General features: G+C 41.7%; 1 protein-coding gene across 3 annotated transcripts in view; it reads left to right on the plus strand.

Annotated features, from left to right (window-relative positions):
• The window catches only part of phka1a (phosphorylase kinase, alpha 1a (muscle)), a 42,786-nt gene that overhangs the window by 16,880 nt on the left and 2,387 nt on the right, over nt 1–23,519 (plus strand). The window contains exons 13-29 of one of the 3 annotated variants that reach the window (XM_079258144.1): nt 779–857; nt 2,078–2,212; nt 2,989–3,098; nt 3,183–3,327; nt 3,408–3,486; nt 6,594–6,754; nt 8,959–9,120; nt 9,480–9,574; nt 9,682–9,827; nt 10,025–10,178; nt 10,790–10,948; nt 11,042–11,171; nt 15,156–15,257; nt 17,360–17,475; nt 20,076–20,120; nt 20,701–20,862; nt 21,982–22,035. In XM_079258144.1, coding sequence (XP_079114270.1) covers nt 779–857; nt 2,078–2,212; nt 2,989–3,098; nt 3,183–3,327; nt 3,408–3,486; nt 6,594–6,754; nt 8,959–9,120; nt 9,480–9,574; nt 9,682–9,827; nt 10,025–10,178; nt 10,790–10,948; nt 11,042–11,171; nt 15,156–15,257; nt 17,360–17,475; nt 20,076–20,120; nt 20,701–20,862; nt 21,982–22,035 — 2,034 coding nt within the window. The remainder of the gene's footprint in view (nt 1–778; nt 858–2,077; nt 2,213–2,988; nt 3,099–3,182; nt 3,328–3,407; nt 3,487–6,593; nt 6,755–8,958; nt 9,121–9,479; nt 9,575–9,681; nt 9,828–10,024; nt 10,179–10,789; nt 10,949–11,041; nt 11,172–15,155; nt 15,258–17,359; nt 17,476–20,075; nt 20,121–20,700; nt 20,863–21,981; nt 22,036–23,519) is intronic. The other 2 variants (XM_079258146.1, XM_079258145.1) reach the window with 2 other exon arrangements.

Below are 23,519 nucleotides of genomic sequence, written 5' to 3' on the forward strand. Positions count from 1 at the left end.
TTCAGTGACGTTTATTGGACGCGTTCCTGGATCTGTCCTTGACATTGAGAACTGCACTTGACAACCTTTTCTCTGTGGCCCTGTCCGTCACGTTACATTTGCATTTTGCTTTACGGTACTGTGTCGTCGTACACCAGTAGCACGTTGGCTGTTTGAATGTGCACTGTGGCTCATTTAGCAAAGAAGAGCACATTATTGGAGGAAGTGAAGAAAAAAAAGAGATAAAACAAAGGTCAAGATCAGACTGACTTTTACTGGCTGGAGAGACCTCGGAAAAGAGACAAGATGAGAGACGAATGCTGAATAAGCCGTCGTAAAGGGACGTCAAAGTGTGAAGAAGTATATAAAGTAAATGTGAAGAAGCCTGTGGTTGAGATCCTTGTAAGATGGAACATTTTAATCGTTTTTAAAATTGCACTAAATAGTTGATCAGACAGATGAAGTCTGGACACTAAACATTAAACAAACTGAATGTTTGGTTGTTTTGGGACTTATGTCTACTCTGACTTTAGATAAAAGATTACCGTTTTATTAGACAATGAGGTTGTTTTTGGAAAAGAACTGGTTTTACTGTTTGATATGTTTTGACTGTCATGTCGGTTTTCATCAGAAACGTCACGCGACGTCTGTTGTGATGTCTTTTTATCAGCTGGTGGTGGAAATCTGGCGGATTCCTGGAGGCGATCTGACAGATTTGCCATGCGGGCCACGCCTGATGGTGTCCTTTGCTCGCCTCCTGACTTCTAAACTCTTCTTATGTTATTATTTCTCTTCTCAGGGTTTCCTCGCCCCTGGAGAAATTGACCCTCTTAACCGACGTTTCTCCACCATCCCTAAACCTGACGTGGTCGTACAGGGTGAGTTCATGGCAGAAGGGTAGTTACTGACGCTGATGTACTTCATGTTTAACCCCCTGATGCATGAATTAACATTTTTTCACATGCAGTATTTTACTTCTACAGACATGTACTTAGGCGCTTTATTTGTCTCTTTATATGTTTTGCCTCTTAATTTTATTTTATCTATTCTATAGAAATATTTATGAAAAAATATATTGTCATATTCATATAATAGAAATATTTGATAAAAATTGACTTGTATCATTTTCTTGTCCTGTTTATCTCTGAGGTAAAGTTGGTAATATATTAAATTTATGCTATATTTGTTTATTCTTCAGTGAATTGCAGTGTGTTGGCTGACTCTTAATGTCCACTGAAGTAGTAAATATGCAAATATACTATCCTCACTAATGAACATACAGGCAGTTCTCTGGTTACATGGTGCTCGACTTGCGTCGTTGCGTACGTAAAAAAATAGAAGCTGCTTATGTCTTTGATCGGGGATCAGAATCAGCATAGACTTTCCCTTAGCTTACTCTCCATTCAGGAAAAGGCATGGCATATTTTTCAGACGCTCAAAGACCAAAAAGGCAAGGATGCTGAGAGGGAGCAAATTACCGCCAGCGGTTAAGTGATTTAAGGGTAAATTTGAGGTAAATTTGATTTACGTGAAATTTCGGGTTACGCCGCTGTGGAGGAACGGAACTCATTCATAAACCGAGGACCAGCTGTTCTAGAAAACAGCCTTTAAATAGGTGTCCTCTAGGGCTGCATGATTATGACCAAAATAATAATCACGATTATTTTGAGCAATATTGTAATCACGATTATTAATCACGATCATTCATTGTGTCTGGAAAAACATGTATTTTTAATGCACCACTTGTAAACAACGTACATGGCAACTCTACATTTTATATATATATATATATATATATATATATATATATATATATATATATATATATATATATATATATATATATATATATATATACTGGCTGTTGGTAAAAGATGTGTGCGTTTAGTATTTAGGCAGCTTAATGAAGCCTGAACCACGCATTCGCCCCCTGGTGGTTGGCAGACTACTGGTTGAGAATTGTGTGATCAGAGACGCAAATATCATTGAGTATCAGGTTTGTTTAATTGTGGCCACGATCAAAATCTGATTAATTGTGCAGCCCTAGTGTCCGCTGTAGTGGACACGATTGTTTAAACGTTTTGTTTTCGTCCTTCAGTGTCTATTTTGGCTGAGACGGATGAGATTAAGGAGCTGCTGTTGAAGAACGGTATAGAGGTGGAGACGGTGGCCGATATCCATCCCATCCACGTGCAGCCCTCCAGAGTCCTGAGCCACATCTACGCTAGACTCGGTACGACCCCCCAGGATGGTTTTATTTTACTCACCTTGCATTCTCAATCTTTACTTTAGCTCATATGATTAAAATCTAGCTACTTCTTCATTATCTTCACTTCTAAAAACTTACTTACTGTGGCTATGATATTGATTTCCCCAAACACAGCAGTCCTTATCAAAATAAAAGCACAATGTTGTTGGGAATGGGCTGTACCAAAATACCAAAATGTTCCCTGTTGATACCATGAATTTCTAGTATTTTTTTCTGGAATATATATATATTTTTTTTAAGATACTAATACTGATATTGATACTTTTTGTCCCTTTAAATAAAATCACGATTGTACAGCATGTATTAATATCTTATATGTAACAGCAATATGGAATATAAATAAAACTTGAGAACATCAATACTTTACCAAAATGATTTTAAAGCAGTAGTGAACAGTGAGCAGTGATGAACATTGTCTTAACCAAAAATAAGATAAAATATTTCTTTTTTAAGTGATAAAATAATTAAACTTTGAATTTCTAAACTAAATTATTTACATTTATTAAATGGAAAATAAAATATTTTATATCTATGACAGCTGATAGGCTGAAATCATCATGTTGAACAGTCCGACAGGGCAGAATGATATCTCGACACTCTGAGCATTAAATCCGATATGTTACCTGACAGATACCAGAGGACTGAAACACCCATCCCTCATGTATTCTCTTTCAGCTGAAACTTTTCCAAAGTAGGAGATGTAATATCTGCACTAGTGCTGACCTTTTCTCCTGCTTCAGGCCGGAACCCGAGACTGGGTCTGACAGGTCGACCCTACAGGAGAATAGGAGTGCTGGGAACCTCCAAGTTCTACATCATCAGGAACACCATCTTCTCATTTACACCTCAGGTTGGCGCGAAAGTCAGAATTTAAGACAACAAAAGTCTTTGTTTTCTGACCTTCACCTCTGTTTTGACTCCTGTAACATCCCAGTTCATCGACCACCAGCAGTTCTACATGGCGTTGGACAACAAGATGATCGTAGAGATGCTGAGGACGGAAATTGCCTACCTGTCATCCAGGTGGAGGATAACTGGACGACCGACAGTCACTTTCCCCATTTCACAAACGATGCTGAGTGAGCGTTGACTCGTACACAGTGTCTGCAGTATCAAACACATTTAGTCTGATTGTTTAAAAACTGGTTCTGTGCTCCAGCTGAAGATCACACCAACCTGGATCCTGCTGTGTTGGCCACTCTGAAGAAGCTGCAGGACGGATATTATGGCGGAGCAAGGTGACTTGTTTTAAATCAACTAAAGGCTTATTTAGTAGGAATTTGAAACACATCACATGGCTGAAATTTATTCGTAAGTAGGTTTATTTATGGAGCAGCAAAAACAACTACGCAGAACATAAAAAAAATAAAACTACGTGAAAGCAAGTTTAAAAAGATGTGTTTTTATCAGCATTTTAAAAGAGATACCTGAGTCTACAGATCTCAGATTAACTCCGGGGATCCACACAATTCGGATGCGTTCTGGAAGCGATGCGGAGCGGCTGCGGCGAGCTTTCCGCCCGACACCGTATTTCACCAGCAGAATTTCAGAGCGGAGTATTGCGTAATCGTGCATCATAGCTGGTGTAGACTTAAAATGTTTCTTAAAACTACTTTAAAGTGAACGATAAACCAACAAATTAAAAGAAGTAGACACAGTTTAACCATGTCTCACGTGCTGCTCTTTCTTTATAGTATGGATGTGTGGTGTCAAAACAAAAGGTTGCAAACAGCTTTCTTTCTCCAAGATAAATGCGTGTTTTCCACGCTGTCGTTTATTAAAGTGAAACCATATCACATCTAACTGCTTGGTGCTGCTGGTAACAAAGAAATGTAGATGTTTCAGAGTAAAATGCAACCAAAGTGGACATATTGTCTTTTGCTGTGAAAATCCAGTGGATCCACTTTGGTTTTCATCAACTCATTTCCTGCCTGAACGATCCGCTCAGGACTATGGACTGATGAGGTTTCAAAGCGGCAAAAATAGAACCAACACGTATTTTAGAGAAGTGGAAAGCTTTAGAAACGCACCACAGCACACCTAGTAAAACCAGTCCTTTGTTCTAGTGTTGCCGCGATCAGCTGCGAAGGTGCGGCGCTTCCATGGGTCCCAACGGTGAGAGGAAGAGGAGTTCCGTAGGGAAGAAGCTGCTGCTATGAAGGCTAGCAGACTTTGATCACGTGATCTCAGGGACATGCTGGGAAGACAGGGCTGTAGGAGCTCTGATGTAATCAGGAGCTTCGTCATGTAGGGTTAAAACCCGGATTTCAAAATAAACTTTGATAGACGTGATAGATTAAAGTTACAAACGATGTCCTTGTTGCGCCTTACGATGGTCTCTCAGCTGCATTTGACGCTGTTGACCATAAAATCCAATGACAAACACTACAACCAAAAAAACTGCATTGAAATCAGGGGTACATTGGAACTGGTTTAGATAATATTCATCAGAAAAATTCCAGTTTGATGTGTTCTCTACATAAACTGGAGTCCATTAAGGTGCTCCACAGGGTTTCCTTATTTAGCGCCGTATTGTTTGTCACCATGCAATACAACAGTGTTTCTCAATTCCTGTCCGCAGGACCCCCCCCCCCCCCCCCCCCCCCCCCTACATGTTTTATAGGCAACCCTACCTTAACACACCTGAATGAAAAAAAGAGCTTGTTAACGAGCTTCAAAGAACTTGATGAGGAAGTTCAATAATTTGACTCAGGAGGAGGAACATGTCTAAATCATGCAATGCAATGAGAAGGCCTGGACGCCATTGTTCTGCATCCAGAAAACAATCCAATGCTCTGCCAAAGGATTCGCTTACTTCAAACATCTTCTTGTTCTAGTATACCTGTAAAGCCCGCTGGGGGCGTCTTTGTCCAGAACCATAGATTGTATATAAATAGATGGACGTAGCCTCAGTTACGTCACTCATAGGTTTCTGAGGAGCTGAATTGAAGCTCGGTGGGTGGTTCCTACCATCGCCATCTTGGCAGGGACATGCGTGTCGTTTCGCCCGGAAAATACAAATATGGGCAAAGAGGTGGAGCTGAGAGGGGGGCTGTGAGCGTCATGGTGGATGATTGACATCAAGCGAACTCCGAGCTTTCTGTAGCTGAGAGCTAACCGAGCTAACCCGGAGATAACAGGAGCTAACCAGCTAACGGAGGTAAGCAGGCTAAAGCTAAGTCACGTTGTTAACTGACTGAAAACCGCGGTTGTTCTACGTTCTTCTGACTTTAAACAGGAGATTTGGTACCTGTCAATCAAAAGGACACGCCCCGAAATATGCCAAATTTTAAGATTAAATTACTTTTAAACAGGCGAGTTAGAAAAAAAATTCACTCCCCCCACAGTTGTCATGAAGGTAAACCTGACCTATTAAACCTAAAATGGGTTTTTGAACCAGGCTGTAAACATGTTTATTTCTGCCGTGAAGTTGGTCTTTTTAACATGGGATTCTATGGTGATTTACTCTGTTTTGCAGCCCCTAGTGGATGAAGGGGGAACTGCAGTTTTATGCACTTCTGCATAGGCTTCAATTTTAACCACTGGAGGTTGCCGCTTGTCCAGAACGCGTCCTTTCTTTCTCATATCAAGCAGTTCTTCATTTATGGATGACTGCCAGACATCTGCATCATTTAGTCTCAAAGAGATGCAGAAAAACTTAATTCATGTTTTGTCTCATTAGAACTTTATTTCTGCTTTGACATTTTAACTGGGCGTCCAAAAATGATACAAAACTCTTGGACAAGGGACCAGTTTGATCACCTTTCTCCAGCTTTAGCCTCCATTCTCCAGCTTCCATTAAAGATATGAGTAAAATATAAATTCTCACACCGACACCGTTTTATCCTTACAGCCACTTTGTTCCATAAGAACCAAAGCAAAATCAGCTGGACTCCCTGTGACACCTTCAATGTGAAGCACAGCCTTTAGTTTTCAGGTTTTCCTCTGCAGTTGCTGGTTTGTTTGGGACACAGAAACCTTTCAGGTTCTCAGACTTTTTTCTTTAAATGAATTTAAATGACTTGACGTTTATCGCTGAGGTAACGGTGATAATTACTTACGTATTTACATGAAATTTATACTCTAGTTGTTTATTTTTCAGTGAGTGCATTGTGTTGGAGGACTCTCTTGATTACCAATGAAGTGGCAAAACTATAAAAAAAAAAAAAAAACCTCATCCTCTCCTATGAATACAGCCTTTAAATAGGTGTTCACTGTGCTGATGCATCACATGATGCATCAGAGGCTTAAAACAGGAAGTCCTACCTTCATCCTGCTCCTGCGTCAGCATGGTGCATCATCGCTTTGTCTGCTTTGCTCTCATTTCTTCCTCCCTCCTCTTTAGGATCCAGACTGGGAAGCTGTCAGAGTTCCTGACCACCTCCTGCTGCGCTCACCTCAGCTTCCTGGACGGTAAGGCTTCTGGCAGTATGGGCCGCCACGGCGACGAGTATGATGATGATGATAACGGCGATGGATACGTGCATGAGTTACGTTGTGATGATGGTAAGAAAAAACGAAAAGGAAGGATTGATGATGGAGAGGAATGGTGACACCAGCTGGGGAGAAAATGGATTTAATGCGAAAAGTTTCATGGTTGGTTTGACCATTCCTGGTAGTTTGCATTTTTAAACTCCAGAAATCATGATAGATTGTGGAAACATGCTGGAAAATCTCTTTTCTTGCCTTTATGTTCTGTCTTAAAATAATTTAAATGTGCAGCATTACACAGACTCTTGAAATGCAAATAATACAGTAATAATTAGGGCCCGACCGATATGGATTTTTTGATACCGATATAAAGACTTTATAAAAATAAAAAAAAAATTATATATATATAATTATATATATAATAATAATAAATAAAATAAAAAATTAAAAAATATTACTCAAAGCTAAAACACTACATTCTAAGCTCATTCTTGAACTCGTGTCTTCCTGTTAGACACCATGAACTATCTGAATTATTCACTGATTTAAAAAAAATGTGAATACGGTTTTCTTATTCCACAGTGCCGACACACCGTCACTGTTTCATCAGCTGATCTCTTTCCTTCTTCATCGTATCTGACAGGAAACCAAAGTGTTCCCACACTGAGGCGTTCAAGTTCCTCCGCTCGCCATGACCACGCTGCATTTGTGTGGAACGATTATGCACGCAGCTTTTTCTTTTTTTTTTCCCCCTCATATCAATCCGCGGTTCGCGTGTGTGCCGAACCGTAGATACTGATCCGAACGGATCGCTGATCAATGATGATCCGTTGCACCACTAATAATAATAAGTATTCAGAAGTTGTGTAAATGGCACCAACTTTCACACACGTTCACGAGGCTAAACACTAAGCACTGCATTCCTTGCTGCAAAACATCAAGTTTTCCTCACTCTTATGACTTTCCTGCTTCATGACTACGGGTGTTTTGGGGGGCGCCTCTATAACATGTAAAGTCGTCATTTTTAAAGACACTGTTGGAAAAAATAGCCGTCAGATTATGGCTATTTTTAGAGATGATGACGAGAGTCGCTATTGACAAGCGTGTAGAGGATGTAAGAGGGAAAACATAACTGTGTTTGTTTATTTAACATTTCAACTTACCAATGACAAAATATAAAATACTCCTGAGCAGACTTGACTTTACGAGGCTCAGCTGCGATCTCGGCTTCCACGGTAGGCAGCCATGAGCAAGGATGACCCCACCCCCGCTACTTATCCAGCAGATGGCGCCCATGACAAGTAGCTCAATTACATTTTTAACTTGGCCGTCTCAGAAACAAACATGACAAAAATAAATCAATAAAAAAATCGGCAATTTTTTACCGATAGCCGATATCACCCTGGACCCCCATATCGGCCGATATATCGGTTTGGCCCAAGTATTAAAATCAGTTTTTTCCTCTTTCTTCTGATGTTTACATTAATTCCAGTCATTTGTTTCTGTATATGTCATTATTAACTGACATAAGTGACCTAACCCCACTCAGAAACGACACATATCTAACACGAATGATCTGTAACCGCAGCAGAGACGCTCTGAAGCGAGGTAACCAGATTCCCATTAATCACCACTTCCTGTTTCATTCTGACATTCATCACTGAACCTTCCCGCCGTTCAGTTGTTTCCTCTGTGCTTTGAGACGCCATGTCAGGTAGTTTCGCCATCAATCCGTTAAAAGAAATCTGCATGCCGGCTTTGCTTGTATGGGATGTTAAAATAATTAATCTGCATAAAAACCGCCAGATGGACTGAAACAAAAGCATGATAAAAGCATGGAGGGTTTTTGTTGCTTATCTTCAGTGCTTGACTTGTTTTAAAGGAGTTTGCCTGAAAACTGTGTTCTGCTCCTGAATGCATCTTGTTTTAATCAGTGTTTTCTGAAAAGATGTTTCTGTGAGCGTCAGAAACTTTAATGCTTTGCTGAGGCGACGGTGGATGCTTCTATATATGACAGAATGAAGATGTGTATGTAGAAGTGACGTACTTTAGAAATCTAAACATTTTGTTAGAACTGGTGACTGACCTCTAAAAACTGCAGGTTATCTGTTGATGAATGATACAAATAAACATGTTTAATCTAAAATCATTAGATTTTCTTAAAATGAGGAAATTCTGATGATTTATTTTGTAACGTTAAACAAGGTGAAGTTTTTTATTTTAGATTTATTTATACTGTTTAATTCGTCTTTCATCCCCTTTATTCTGGCGTCCCCCAGAAGCCGACGACCTTGCCCAGTACCTGGACCACCTGTTGGCCCAGTCTGCTCCCAAGAAGCCCAAACGTCAGCTGGGAGGACTGGGCAGGTTCAAGGCCGTGGCCACCAAAACCAAAGAGATGGTTTCTCTGATGAACAAGGCTCAAGAGCTCAACATTCAGAGTGAGTTTTATCCCTCTCACTTTTCCTATGAGGTGTTTTCTCTTCTTTCTCTTTCTGTCTCTCTTCTGTCCTCTCCGGTCCGGTCCAGCACTACAAACTCTACAATTCAAACAATAACGCAAAATAAATCTAGACATCAAATAAAAACTCAGAATTATATCTATAAAGCTTCCGTTGGCAAAGTGAGTTTGCTCAGCAGAACACGGCATCCAGACCATCTTTCTGCTGGACCAGATCCAAAATAATAACTAAAAAACCTTCAGAGTGAGTGAAGCAAACATCTGAGACCAGAACTCGGATGGAAACAGTGAAACTCCGTCTTCTGGCTTCTGACGGGATGTTTCCATCTTTCTGTCCAGACGTCAACATGTACCTCCCAAACAAGCTGTTTCGCTCCCGCCAGCCGTCGCTCAACCTCAATCTCCCAGAAAACTCCGTCCATGAAGAAGCAAAGGTTTTAATTCCTCTTTATTCTCTTCCACTCCTCCCCATCAGTGTTTTCACTGCATTAAACCTCTCACCCCATACTTTCTCTCTTGTCTCCATCCTGGTCACATCCAGGCTCCAGAGGTGCAGATCACCGTGGAGAGCGGCATCCCCAGAGACGCCAGCGGCGCCATCGACTACAGCGCTTTGGTTCTGCTGCTAAAAGACACAAAAAACCTGCAGGACCAGGCAGACATACTCTACATCCTCTTCAAAGACAAGTAAGCTGCACGTCTTGTTGTTGAATGTTCCAACAAAGCAAACGGCAGGTTCAGATGGGAGGAGATGATTCGGGGGTTTTTTTGTCTTTTTTTTACACTTTATACATGAACTTTTCTGGAAGTGGGACTGCAGAAGAATTAGGAAGCTTGTAAGCGGGCGAAGGAACCATTTTGTGTTGTGTTTGTGTCTCTGTCAGGGGTATGGACTGGGACACTCAGCTGCACGGGAAAGGCAGCACGGTGAGATCTCTGCTCGCCGACCTGTACGAGAAAGCAGGTGATCTCAAACACTGGGGCCTCATCAGGATGATTTCAGGCATGCTGAAGAAGAAGGTGGAGGAGCTGGACTCGGTACGAAACGCTGACATGGTGGCGTTTACCGGCTCAAACCGACGTTTTAACGCCATGAAATGCAGAAAAAGCCGTGATGTTTTAACAGGAAGTCAAGTTTCAGTTAGCTTCAGCATCTGGACACCAGTCTGGCTGTTTGTCATATTCCATGGAAATAGATTGATTTCTAATCAAACAAAGGGAAAAATATTTGATGAAGAGACACAGCGTTCTGTTAAAATTGAAGAAAAGGTGACAGAAAATGGACATGAGGATCCTGAGAGGGGTCTGGCAGGTCGACAGCAACGCAGGAAATTTCCAGAAAATCAAATCAAGGTCAAATCAAAGATGCTTTATTCATCCCCGAGGGGGAATCCAGAGTTCAAGCCAGCTGGTCCAAGGTCAGACATACAGACATGTAACATTCATGACAAAAGAGTAACACAGAAGTTTAAGCTCAGGCCGTGCAGCCAGTTTCCCGGCGCTGCCTTACAAGATAAGAACAGAGATACTTTCGGATCATGGGGGGGTGGGGGGGGGGGGGGTCAAGGAGAAAAAAAGGTCATGTAACAACGGGCCGCGCTCGAAAATGGCCGAATGAATGATATTTTCTTTGCTTTTTCTCTCGCCAGGCGTGTTCTGACCTGCTGGCGCACCAGAAGCACCTGACCGTGGGACTTCCTCCCGAGCCGAGAGAGAAAACCATCACAGCTCCGATCCCCCTGGACCAGCTGGCGGCTCTGATCGACGAGGCTAGCGACAACAACATCAGCGTGGCCATTCTCACTCAGGTGGGGAACACCACCTACAGCCTTGGACAAAATGCTTCTCCTGTGTTCCTTCTTTGACTAACTTGTGTTTTTTTTTTCCTGCTTTCCCATCAGGAGATCATGGTCTACTTGGCCATGAGCATCAGGACTCAGGCCAATCTGTTCAGCGAGATGTTCAGGCTACGGATCGGCCTCATCATCCAGGTCATGGCGACTGAACTGGCGCAGTCTCTCAACTGCTCGGGTGAGACAGGAAGCAGACGAGACCGTGAGAAAGAGGATGTTCTTGTCCAGTTGGAATGAAAAGTGTTCAGCAGAAACCTACGCATCTTAAATAGATGGCAAATATTCTTCATCTTCATCTTCTGCCGCTTATCCGGGGTCGGGTCGCGGGGGCCGCAGCCTAAGCAGGGAAGCCCAGACTTCCCTCTCTCCAGCCACATTTGCCAACTCTGCGGGGGGGATCCCGAGGCGTTCCCAGGCCAGGCGAGAGATATAATCCCTCCAGCGTGTCCTGGGTCTTCCCCGGGGTCTCCTCCCCGAGGGACGTGCCTGGAACACCTCACCAGGGAGGTCCAGGAGGCATCTTGACCAGATGCCTGAGCCACCTCAATGGTTCCTCTCGATGTGGAGGAGCAGCGGCTCTACTCTGTTCTCCTCCCGGATGACCGAGCTCCTCACCCTATCTCTAAGGGAGAGCCCGGCCACCCTGCGGAGGAAACTCATTTCAGCCGCCTGTATACGAGATCTCGTTCTTTCGGTCACGACCCACAGCTCATGACCACAGGTGAGGGTAGGAACGGCAAATATTCCTCAGTGTAAATCATGTTTTCTGAATTAGTCCGGAACGCTGTTGAAGATAAATAGCTGCAGACTTTGTGCTGGAGCTTAGCAACAGTAGATTTATTGATAAAACTGGAGAATTTATGAGCGGTAACATGTATTTGTTGGGAGTTGAAGTGTGTTTAAACTGGGTTAAACTGCAGAATCAGTTCAGAAGTTAGTTGGTATGTTTACATGTCGGGCTGGACGAGACGACCAACATCTCATATCACAATATTGATCATTTTATATCCCTATAATGATGTATATAACAATATAAAACCTGTGTAATTTGTTTGTGTAATGTTGTGTCAGTCATCAGTTATGTGTCAGATGTTGTCTTGGCAACGGCAGCAGTGATCTCCATCCATCTGGGGGAGCTATGGCCGTATGACGTTTTAGTGGTAAATACCTTTTGCAGCGTTTGCGTCTGGAGTTTATTATGAGCTTTCGACTCCTTTTGCTCGTTGACTTGCTCGTTACTCTTTATTCTGTATTATTTATCCTGATTCCTGCGCAGGTGATAAAACGAGTTAGTTGTGTCGGAGTCCGTTGTTGGGACTGTGAGCGGACTGTGAGCTAGTCTGTTGTCGGTTCCACGTCGGTCTTTTTATATCCAAACTGCATCCATGCAACAGAAATTTCCTTTCTTTTCTGAACAAACTCATCGGTTTGGGTCGGCTGCTCATCTTTTAGTAAATTATCCTGCTCTGAAACACGTCTGCTACCGTCTTCCTCCATGTTTGTTTATGTATCGCAGCGTGCCGTAAAGCACATCCTGACGGAAAATACTGCAGTAAAGCACCTTATAGTGCTGTAAACGATAGAACCTCATATGAAACAATAGACGTTTTCTATTGTCCAAACTATATATACCATCATATCGCCCAGCCCAATCTACATGGAGCCAAATATACCGACTGAAGGCTCTGTTGGAATGAAACTGGGCCATTTATGTGTCTCATTCTGAATGAAAAGTGTCAAACTGAAAGCATTTTTATTCAGTCTCATAAGGGGAGGAATATTCCTCTTCTCAGAGCCATCATGTAAACACTGAATCAGAAAGTTGTCAGGTTGCGTTCTCACAGCGATGTTCTGACCGGACGTAAACGCGCAGCAAGTGGCGTCTCCTCACTGGGGAAGGTGGCGAAGAAACACTGAACCGCTGCAGAAAGTTTCTTTTTAATTCAGATTTTTGTCTTTGCCTTTTTCTCTCCGCTGTTTGCAGTAGGAGTGTCTTCTTCACTTCTTAAACCTTTTTTTCTTTTTTCTTTTCTTTTTCAAGTTTTTCCTCCAGTGTCTCTTTCCCTCCGGTCCAGCAGTTAGTAGCAGAAATAAAAAAAAAAATAATAATAAGATAAATATTTATGATATAAATAAGAAAATAAATAGAATAAACCAAGAGGAGACTCATATCCAAAAGGCTGAATTTGTTCAGCACAACATGGCAACCAGACCATCATTCTGTTGGGACGATGCCGGACAGGATGGGTTCAAAGAAAAGGAGCTGACTCCACACAGTTTCCTCTTCATAGTTTGCAGGAGCGCATGAGCATCCAGCTGCTGCCTGAAACCACAGCTGTGACCATCAGTTTGTAGAAACCTCCATCTTTAATAAATCCTGTGATGTAAACGTCTTTCTGCACATGCCAGACAGGACCACTCTGAATAGATTCATCGCCATGGCAACAGCTGCCCTGAAATCTTAAATCCGGAGGATTTTAAAGTGAATCGGCTGAAAGTCTCCAAGCAGACGCGGCTGCTGTCAGTTTGTTTTCTAAAAGTTGAGGAATGAGTTTAAAACCACGGTTTAATGTTAACTATATTCATGTTGTTAAAGATAATGTGTGTTAAATTGTGTTAAATAATTGAGATCTCAACTTCAGTCTAAATAATTGTGATTCTTACCATTTCATCATCTGGCAGACTTTGGATGTTTCGCGGTGAGCAAGTCGAACCAGACGCCATGTTGAAGGGTTTTATGAGGGATTTGTAGACTGAACAGGGCGTCCTTGCCGACGTTGTTCCCCCCCAGCAGGTGGAAACGCTACTGAGCTGGATGGAGGTGATGTGTGTCCGTGTTGAAGACCAGATCCAGCTCAGTTTCAGTCTCCCAGTGGCGGTTAATGGTGAGGAGCTGGAAACGGGAAGTGTGGACTGCTGAGAGCTCACAGTTACCGTGACAACTAAAATACAAAACGTACGGATAATGTGATGAAGAGATATCCAACGGTTGTTTATTCAGACTAGACTCATTTTCTGCTTTCTAAGAACCTTTTGGTCATCTGAGCTTTTTATTCAGGGTCTTCTGGCAGAAACGTGTTTATGTTCTGATATAAACACATCGGTTGCAGCTAACTGTCCAACGCCATTATCTACTTCAGCCACTGCAGGCTGAACACAGGAGATAGTGATGACGCGCACTAAGATGTATGTTCTCCTTATTGCGTTTGTTTATTTTTATAGTTACTTTAAATAAATTACAATGAACAAACAATACGCAGAGCAAAAACATCTAATTGTGGTCAACAAAAAGTTTCCTCCCGAGCTCACCCCACTTCTGCATCCTTACAGCCAAAACGATGCGCTCAGGTGAGTGCAACTATTTGTGATGTGTGCGTTCACACCCAAAGTGACACACCCTCCACCCAAGTGCCAATCACACATCAGCATATTCGCAGACAATCATGACTTATAGTATGGCTCCTACAACATCAGCTGAGTTCGTTTAGGGAGGAAGCCAGCGCAGCTTCTCCTACAAGCAGACGCGGGACTAACCTGCCAGGAGTTGAGCGGGGCTTTAGGAGCAGGTCTGGTCTCTAAACCTAAACTTAAAATGACATTTTAACCCTTTTTCAGGCAAGTTACTATTTTTGATCATTTTGTTTTCTTTCATTTTCAGCATAAAACAAATTATTTAAAATAAATGCAACAACAGAATGGAGGTCTTGGTTCCCACCAGAAGGACAATTTTAGGTTAAAAAAAAAATTGTTTTTAAAAAAGAAAACTGACTAAGGGATTATTTAAATGACTGCATGGAAGAAAAGATTCTAATTGTAAAGGGGGGCAGGAATACATCAGCACTGCTTCATCCTGCTCCTTTTCGGACGCTAGAATAATTACTACTTTTTTAACCTGTTGATTAAATTGTGTTATTTTGTCTGAAATAAAGAAATAACTTTCTATCTGGGTTAAAATTTCTAATTTCAGGGTATTTCAGTGAGTGCCCTATAGAGGGTTAAAAGTTTTAAGATATCCCACATCATTTTTCATCTTTATTTATTCATTCATTCATTTCTGCCACATTGCCGAGCCCAAGTGTTGAGGCAGAATCTGCACATCATACGTTTGAGGTCTGTTTTTGTTTGTTTTTTACAGGAATCATATGAATGTGTGTGTTTGCAGGAGAGGAAGCCACGGAGAGTCTGATGAGTCTGAGTCCATCTGAGCTGAAGAATCTGCTGCATCACATCCTCAGTGGGAAGGAGTTCGGCGTGCAGCGCAGCGGTCAGTCATCTCCTGCAGGCCAAACATAAACCGTCTGACAGTCGCTGATGCTCCCTCTGTCAGCTCTTTAAGACACTTTATCAGCCTCTTGGACACATCAGATGGTGACCGGCAACCCGGTGGTGATGAAGATGTTAAACAAATAAAACAAAACAACAACAGAAGCAAAAAAAAAAAACTTCTTAACCGCCTCAGTTTGAGGCTTTTACGTTCAACACAGAGAAACCGGTTTTCCCGTCTCCAGCCTAACGTTGCGCTTCACGTGATGCAGAACGCGGAGAAAGAAATTCACAATCCACAAAAGGAACAAACCAGAGAAGAAGAAGAGGGAACAGGAGGAAGACGACGCAGAATAAAAAGTACCTGAAAAGACTCCGAAGTAGAAAACAGTAAAAACGTTTGAATGTCCAAACTATTCCCCACACTGTCCCCTACATGGTGCCCACGCCATGTTCGAGAGGCGTCTGAATGTTTAGAGAAAAAAGTAGAGTACTCAAAATGACCCACAATGCATCTGAAAAGTAGCGACCATCGATGGTCACTAGGTGGATTAGTATAGACCACAATGCATTGCAGGCAGGAGCTCAAAGTGACGCAAGTGACACAAATGTCAAAACAGGTTAATAAAAACTATCAATAGTTCATTTTTATATCTTTATTAGTTGAATAAATATGCAACAAAGAAAAAATAAAAACATTCATGAGGTTAAATTGGATTGGGAACAAAGCGTGGTAGTTGGCATGGTAACAGTTGGTAGTCACATGATCTGCAACAAGGAGAAAATAGCCAGCAACAGAGTTCTTTCACTATATAGTTTAGCCCTGTGTGGTGGACGATGGGTTAGGGCATTGGTTCCCCAACAGGGGGGTGCGCCCGCCAGGGGGGCTCAGAGTTATTACAGGGGGGTGCGGCAAGGCGAAATAAAACTTGAGTTTTGGCACTGGACACATTTGTAAAAATACTCATAGAAAATGATGATAAATAAACAAGAGCGACTTCAAGTAAAAAAAAAAAAAGAGAACAAACTATGATGGAGCATTTCTGTCCCAGTTTGACCAGTAATATTAATAATCAATGGTGGATAATAATGAGAACGCAGTAGTTTGCATTTTTTTTAACCAAAATATTGCCTAATATAATGAAGTATGAAGCCAAACAAGTTCCAACACCACATGGGGACTTTTCATCCTGAACACAAAGAAAATCCTGCAGGTTATTTTAGAAATAAACGATCATGTAGAGCAAAGTTGTTTTACTAAAGCAGCTTCGTCTCATAGAAAACTCCACTCACCTGAAGTAGTTTGTAGAGATTCCTGGTTTAAAATGCTTCACACTGAATGGATGATAATACTGACACGGTTTTAATTATAGTTACAATAAAATTCAGTTAATTTAGATTTTATCTCCCATCCTTCCTACAAACACGATGAAAGTAGGGAGAAAACAAAACTTCTTTTACAGACAGATTTGTGCCTCTTTACAGACTCAAACCCGTACAGGCTGGTCTGGTCCTGTGTGGTGAATGATGGGTCGTGGACAGAGGGTGGACATTCAGACAGATGACTTTTTTTTATTTTTATTCTTCTTCTGGTGTTTTTGGACAGTTGTAAACAACTTTATATCTGTAAATGACTGCGAGCAAACGGTGTTAAAATGTAGAAGTGAGCTCGACGCTGCCCTTTAGTGGATGAACGGACTTAACAACGTAAAAGTAAACATTTCAAACAAACGCCCCCCATTCTCGTACGTAAGGAAGCATCATTTCTAAAATAGGTTTCCTTTACTGTGCCAAAGTCCTGAACCACTCCTCATTTCTTTATGTGATGCAGAAAAATGGTGCAAAGAAATGGAGTCTTCAGGGTAAATATATAGTTTCAACATGAGCCCTCTTAGACACTTTTTCCGGTAGTTTCTTTAAACAGTCTTTATAGATCGATCTCTTAGCTTTCTGAAAGACTCTGCAGAGCTTCGTCCCGTTGTCCAGATGTTTCCACATCTTCCAGTCCAAAGAGAAACTCTCAGAAAGCTTGGAAAGAGGCATGGATGTCTGAGCCGCGTGTCCCAACCAGGAATGTGTGAATCTTTTCTTCCTGCTCCGCAGTGAGAGAGCTGGATGCCGGCGTCAGCCCCGCCATCTCCATCCATCACCTCGGGAACGTCGGCGCCACGAAGAGCGAGAGAGCCGGCATCAGCAAACTCAAGAGCGACATGAAGATGGTAAGAAACGGAGGAGAAAAGCACTTCATGCACCGAAATTCATCACTTCTCCTTCACTAGTTGACGCTTGTTGCATTTTTAACGAGGATTTTGTGAGCAGACGATGACTCAGCAGCTGCTCAGGAGGAAGACGAGGCTGATGATGATGATGATGATGATCTCATGAGCTGACTTGTGTGTTTTCACAGCTGGATCACAGGTTGTCTTTGGACCAGAGTAAGGTGATGATGGTTAAACTGGGTGCTAATTCACCTTACTGGGTGCTGATGGGAAGAGTAATTGCGGGGAAAAGAGAAGGATGAGCATCACGGGGGGAGATTTGTGGTTAAAATCTCAAACTGGTTGAAGGTGGAGATTTTTTTAAATTTTTTTTGCTTTTTATTATTTTTTGTTTCGTTGTTTTCCCTCCATAAATTATTTTGCTTTTTTTTTTTTTTTTTTTTAAACATTTTATTGCTCGTTTAGTTTTTTTTACAGTTAAATTAGAAACAAAAAATTATCCCAGAAAGGAATTTAAATAAAATACTTAAAAGTAGTTATTTTAGTCACATGCAACACACAAAGTAATTCTTTATAATTGTATAAAATATAAAGTTTCGAATAAATTAAATCTTAGTTATATTACAAATTAATGCTGAAAGTTGCAACGAGTAATCCTATTTTTATTTTCTTTTTTCTCCTGGTCAGTGAATGCATCATATGACACAGCCATATACAAATACTGCAAGCTGTTTTTGGTCTGAAGCTTTTCAATGTAAAAAGTCCCAAAACCTGCTAAAACAGATCATTTCTAACGTGTGTGTGGAATTTTGTTAGTCTGGTGACTAGACAGATGTGTTCCCATTCATGTTCTAAGCGTTTGTGCTGGATCAACGTTTTACTGCCATTAAGCTACAGTGTACACCTGTAGATGGCGTGTATTTATTCTATTTTAGGGTAAAAATGAAAACACGCCATCTACAGGTGATATATTGGTACTGCACTTATTGCAACTGGATGCTTTTCACGTCAGAGATGCTTTTTTGTTTATTTTACGTCACTTCCTGTTTTCGTCGTAAAATTCTTATAGAAAAAAGCCCAAATAGTGTAATTATAGGGATGTTTTTCTTCAACATAAGTTCCAACCATAGACCGTATAAGAAAGATGGACGGAGCCTCCGGTGGTTAAAAGTGAAGCCTATGTGGAAGTTCATAAAACTGCAGTTCCCCATTCGTCCACTAGGGGCTGCAAAACAAAGCGAATCCCCATAGACTCCCATGTTAAAAAGACCAACTTTGCAGCAGAAATAAACATTTTTACAGCCTGTGGGGGAAGTGAATTTTTTTTCTAACTCGCCTGTTTAAAAGTAATTTAATCTTAAAATTCGGCATATTTAGGGGCGTGTCCTTTTGATTGACAGGTACCCAATCTCCCGCTTCAAGTAAGAAGAATGTAGAACAACCGCGGTTTTTAGCCGTTTAACAACGTGACTTCGCTTTAGCCCGCTTACCTCCGTTAGCTGGTTAGCTCCCGTTATCTCGAGGTTAGCTCGGTTAGCTCTTAGCTACAGAAAGCTCGGAGTTCACTCGATGGCAATCATCCACCATGACGCTCACAGCCCCCCCTCTCATCCCCACCCCTTATGCCCATACATGTATTTTCCGGGCGAGACGACGTGCATGCCCCTGCCAAGATGGTAGGAACCGCCCACCGAGCTTCAATTCAGTTCTTCAGAAACCTATGGGTGACGTCACGGATGCTACGCCCATCTCTTTATATACAGTCTATGGTTCCAACAGTCCTTTCTACATATTAGTTAGATAAAATGGAGAGCCAAACAAAGCGGTGTGTACCGTGCTTTAAAAGAAAAAGTAAAAACATGACTCAGGAGTAGAGAGAAAATCTTTTCAGATGTCCACAGTTGACTCTAATGATACACCTCTTTGGTTTGTGAACCACCAGAACCAGAACCAGCACCTGGTCTGTATCCCCAGGAAAGAAGTACGTTGTTTTTATTAATACAGGTGGATTTTCTCTCTTCGTTTCAGCTCGACCAGCCACTGACGCCCACTTGTAAGGTGACGATGACATTGAGTGCAAACTGTGGGTGTTAATTTGATAGAAATCACTTTGGCTGCTTTAAAACTCTAAATCACGGCTCTTAATGTGGACTTTTCTTCACAGCTACATCTAACCATCATGTTTAATTGCTGATGCGCAAAACTGATTGAAATCAACAGTTCAAAACGGTGAAGCCGAGTAGTTACTGACTAATCAGCCCGTTTTTATCGGCTGGAATTCGCTTCGAGCTAAAAGCTTCAACGATCTAACGCAGAACTTGTTGGGAAACTTTTTAATTTAGAAATCGGGAATAAAGTTAATTGAAAACAAGGAAAAGATCTGTTTGTTGTGCTTGTTATGAATTGATTTCAGACTAACGTGAATTTAATTCCTGCAGGTAATTTGCTGAGCTCCGACTTTAACTCCGGTCATTTCGCACCCTGATTTGGATTCATGCATGCTGCGCCGCCTCTGGCTCCATCTTCACTCCATGTCACTTTCATTTTATCCATCTTTTTGTTTGTTTTTTCTTTCTTTTCTACTTTTGTTTGATTCTCAGGGCGTGCAGGCTCAGTCACTGGACATAGAAAGCACCGAATCTGGGGTAAAGACTTGCTTTCATCTGGATTTATCCAGATTTATTCCTGGATTGATCTTTTTTTGGGTTTTTGTTTGAGTTTTTTTTTTTTAAATGAAGTGGGAAAAAGGTTGAAGAGTGAAACACAACTAAACACTTATGAGCCACTGTGGGTGCTTTTCATGATGCTGACGTCCCTCTTTGCCTCCGTCACGATGTGTTGCCCTTTAAATCACCAAACTCAGCTGGATCATTAAGATTCATCCCTTGATGATAATAAATGCCTGCTGCAGCTATAAATTCTCCTGCATAACTAACACAAGGCTACAGGTTACCTATCTCACGTCTTTGTCACACCATTTGATGCAATATACCCCAAAATATTCCCAAACTTTAAGCTCTGAAAGAAAATTCCCCTCTCCTTGTTCCTCAAGGGGGATCCGAGGGAACAGAAGATGTCCCATGATGAGAGGAGTGGTGGAAGCATGATGAAAAGCACCGCGTGTTTTACCGCTGTGAGGTTGCATTGCGCCTCAAAGCAGAGGGTACCGTTTCTCCGGAGCTGAAAGTAACTCGTTTCTTTTCCCCCCTGAACCTCCCCCATCAGAGGTACGGAGCGCCGTCAGTGGAATCACTCGACATTTCGGAGAACATCCCGGTTGCTAAGGACAGCAGGCACGGCCAGTGGCTGCGCAGGAGGAGGCTGGATGGAGCGCTGAACAGAGTTCCTGTCGGCTTCTACCAGAAAGTCTGGAAGATCCTGCAGAAGGTCTGAGAATGGGGAACTGGTTTACTCAGGCACACCTCCATTAGAACTGGTTTTATAAGGCAATTAGAACTGGTTTACTCAGATACACTTCCATTAGAACTGGTTTTTAAGGCAGACCAGCAATAGAACTGGTTTTATAAGGCAGACCTCCATTAGAACTGGTTTTATAAGACAGACCTCCAGTAGAACTGGTTTACTCAGATACTTCTCCATTAGAACTGGTTTACTCAGACACATCTCCATTAGAACTGGTTTACTCAGACACATCTCCATTAGAACTGGTTTACTCAGACACATCTCCATTAGAACTGGTTTACTCAGACACATCTCCATTAGAACTGGTTTTATAAGGCAATTAGAACTGGTTTACTCAGACACACCTCCATTAGAACTGGTTTACTCAGGCAGACCACCATTAGAACTGGTTTTATACAGCAGACCTCCATTAGAACTGGTTTACTCAGGCAGACCACCATTAGAACTGGTTTTATACAGCAGACCTCCATTAGAACTGGTTTACTCAGGCAGACCACCATTAGAACTGGTTTTATACAGCAGACCTCCATTAGAACTGGTTTTATACAGCAGATCTCCATTAGAACTGGTTTATTCAGACACACCTCCATTTGAACTGGTTGACTCAGGCAGAGCTCCATTAGAACTGGTTTTATAAGGCAGACCAGCAATAGAACTGGTTTACTCAGACACACCTCCATTACAGCTGGTTTTATAAGGCAATTAGAACTGGTTTACTCAGATACACCTCCATTAGAACTGGTTTACTCAGACAGACCTCCATTAAAACTGGTTTACTCAGACACACCTCCATTCGAACTGGTTTTTAAGGCAGATCTCCATTAGAACTGGTTCTATACGGCAGACCTCCATTCGAACTGGTTTTTAAGGCAGACCTCCAGTAGAACTGGTTTTTAAGGCAAACCTTTATTAGAACTGGTTTCATTACATATAGAACAAAGCTGCAGAAATATTTCATCCATAGTGTCATTTATCATGTCAGTCAGCACAGACATGAACAGTCTTCATCAGAACTGAGTCCAGATGATAAATTTTGATGCAGTTTTTATTTAGATGAACTAAACTATCTGTGTCATGTTGCAGTGCCACGGTCTGTCCATAGAGGGATTCGTTCTTCCATCTTCTACCACCAGAGAGGTGAGACTTCCTCCACTGTCTTGCTTGTTTGCATGCAAATGAGCCCAACAAGACTTTTCTTTGTTCTTTTCGTTCTCATATTTACAATACCACACCTGGATTTCAGGTTTTACTGGTATCCAGTCCAATGCTAAATATCCCTTTCAGGTACCTGTGATGCCTGTACATGCGTATCTACCTTTACGTAACAGTCCTCAATAAATTCAGGATCTTTAGGATATAGCGCCTCTGACACATGTTCTGCATCAAACTTTACTGGTAAAAAATATAAAAAGAAAGTAGTGAAGGACTGAATGATGGAGGTGGTTTTTTTTTTTAGATAAGGGCAGAACTGGATAACTGAATAGTTATAATGGTTTTTAACTCATCGGCTGCCAGCCGTCATCACAGCAGATGTCGGCCACATTTTCTGTCTGTTTTTGATCTTGTTAATATTTCCTTATAGTCAGTTTTATTTACTACAGAAGACATTACTGAAACAAGCTAAAACACAAACATAAATGACCAAAACTTCATAAATAACAAACTTAAGAAACCGATATGTGCTGCAGGTGGTGACATGATCAGCACATAGTCGAGCTGAGGACTCTGGTTCCCTGACTGCTGCATCTGGGGCATTGTAAACACACTCACCTGCTACTTTATTAGATACACCTGTTCCTCTTCTTTTAAGACAAATATCTAATCAGCCAATCAGATCAGTGCTTCAGTTCATTTCGTCATGTTGACATGATGCCTTGTTAAAAGTTTAGTGACTTTGAAACTGATGCGTCTGAGTATAACATAAAATATCTACTGGGATGGTAACAACCAGAGAGGGTTTACAGAGAATGGTCTAAAAGTAAGAAATGTCCAGCGAGCAGAAGTTGTCTGGATGAAAATTTCCTCTTGATGTCAGAGGAGAATGATCAGACTGGTTGGAGATGGTAGATAGGCAATGGGAAATCAAATAAGCACTGGTTCCAACCAAGCAGCAACCTCCGGCAGTAAAAAGTGAAGCATATGTGAATGTGTAGAAAACTGCAGTTCCCCCTTCATCCACTAGGGGCTCCAAAACAGCAAATCCCCATAGACTCCCATGTTAAAAAGACCAACTTCACAGCAGAAATAAACATGTTTACAGCCTGGTTCAAAAATCCATTTTCGATTTAATAGGTCAGGTTTACCTTCATGACAACTGTGGGGGGGAGTGATTTTTTTTAACTCACCCTTTTAAAAGTAATTCAATCTCAAAATTTGGCATATTTAGGGGCGTGTCCTTTTGATTGACAGGTATCCGATCTCCCGCTTCAAGTCAAAAGAACGTAGAACAACCGTGGTTTTTAGCCAGTTAACAACGTGACTTGGCTTCAGCTGGTTAGCTCCTGTTATCTCCGGGTTAGGTCAGGAAACTGAAGCTCCAGTTCACACAGACTCACCAGAACTGGACAATAGAAGATGGAAAACGATTCTGGTCTGATGAGTCTCCAGTTCAGCTGTTGCAT

The sequence above is a fragment of the Telmatherina bonti genome (assembly GCF_933228915.1).
Source record: "Telmatherina bonti genome assembly, chromosome: 18".
NCBI lineage: Eukaryota > Metazoa > Chordata > Actinopteri > Atheriniformes > Telmatherinidae > Telmatherina > Telmatherina bonti.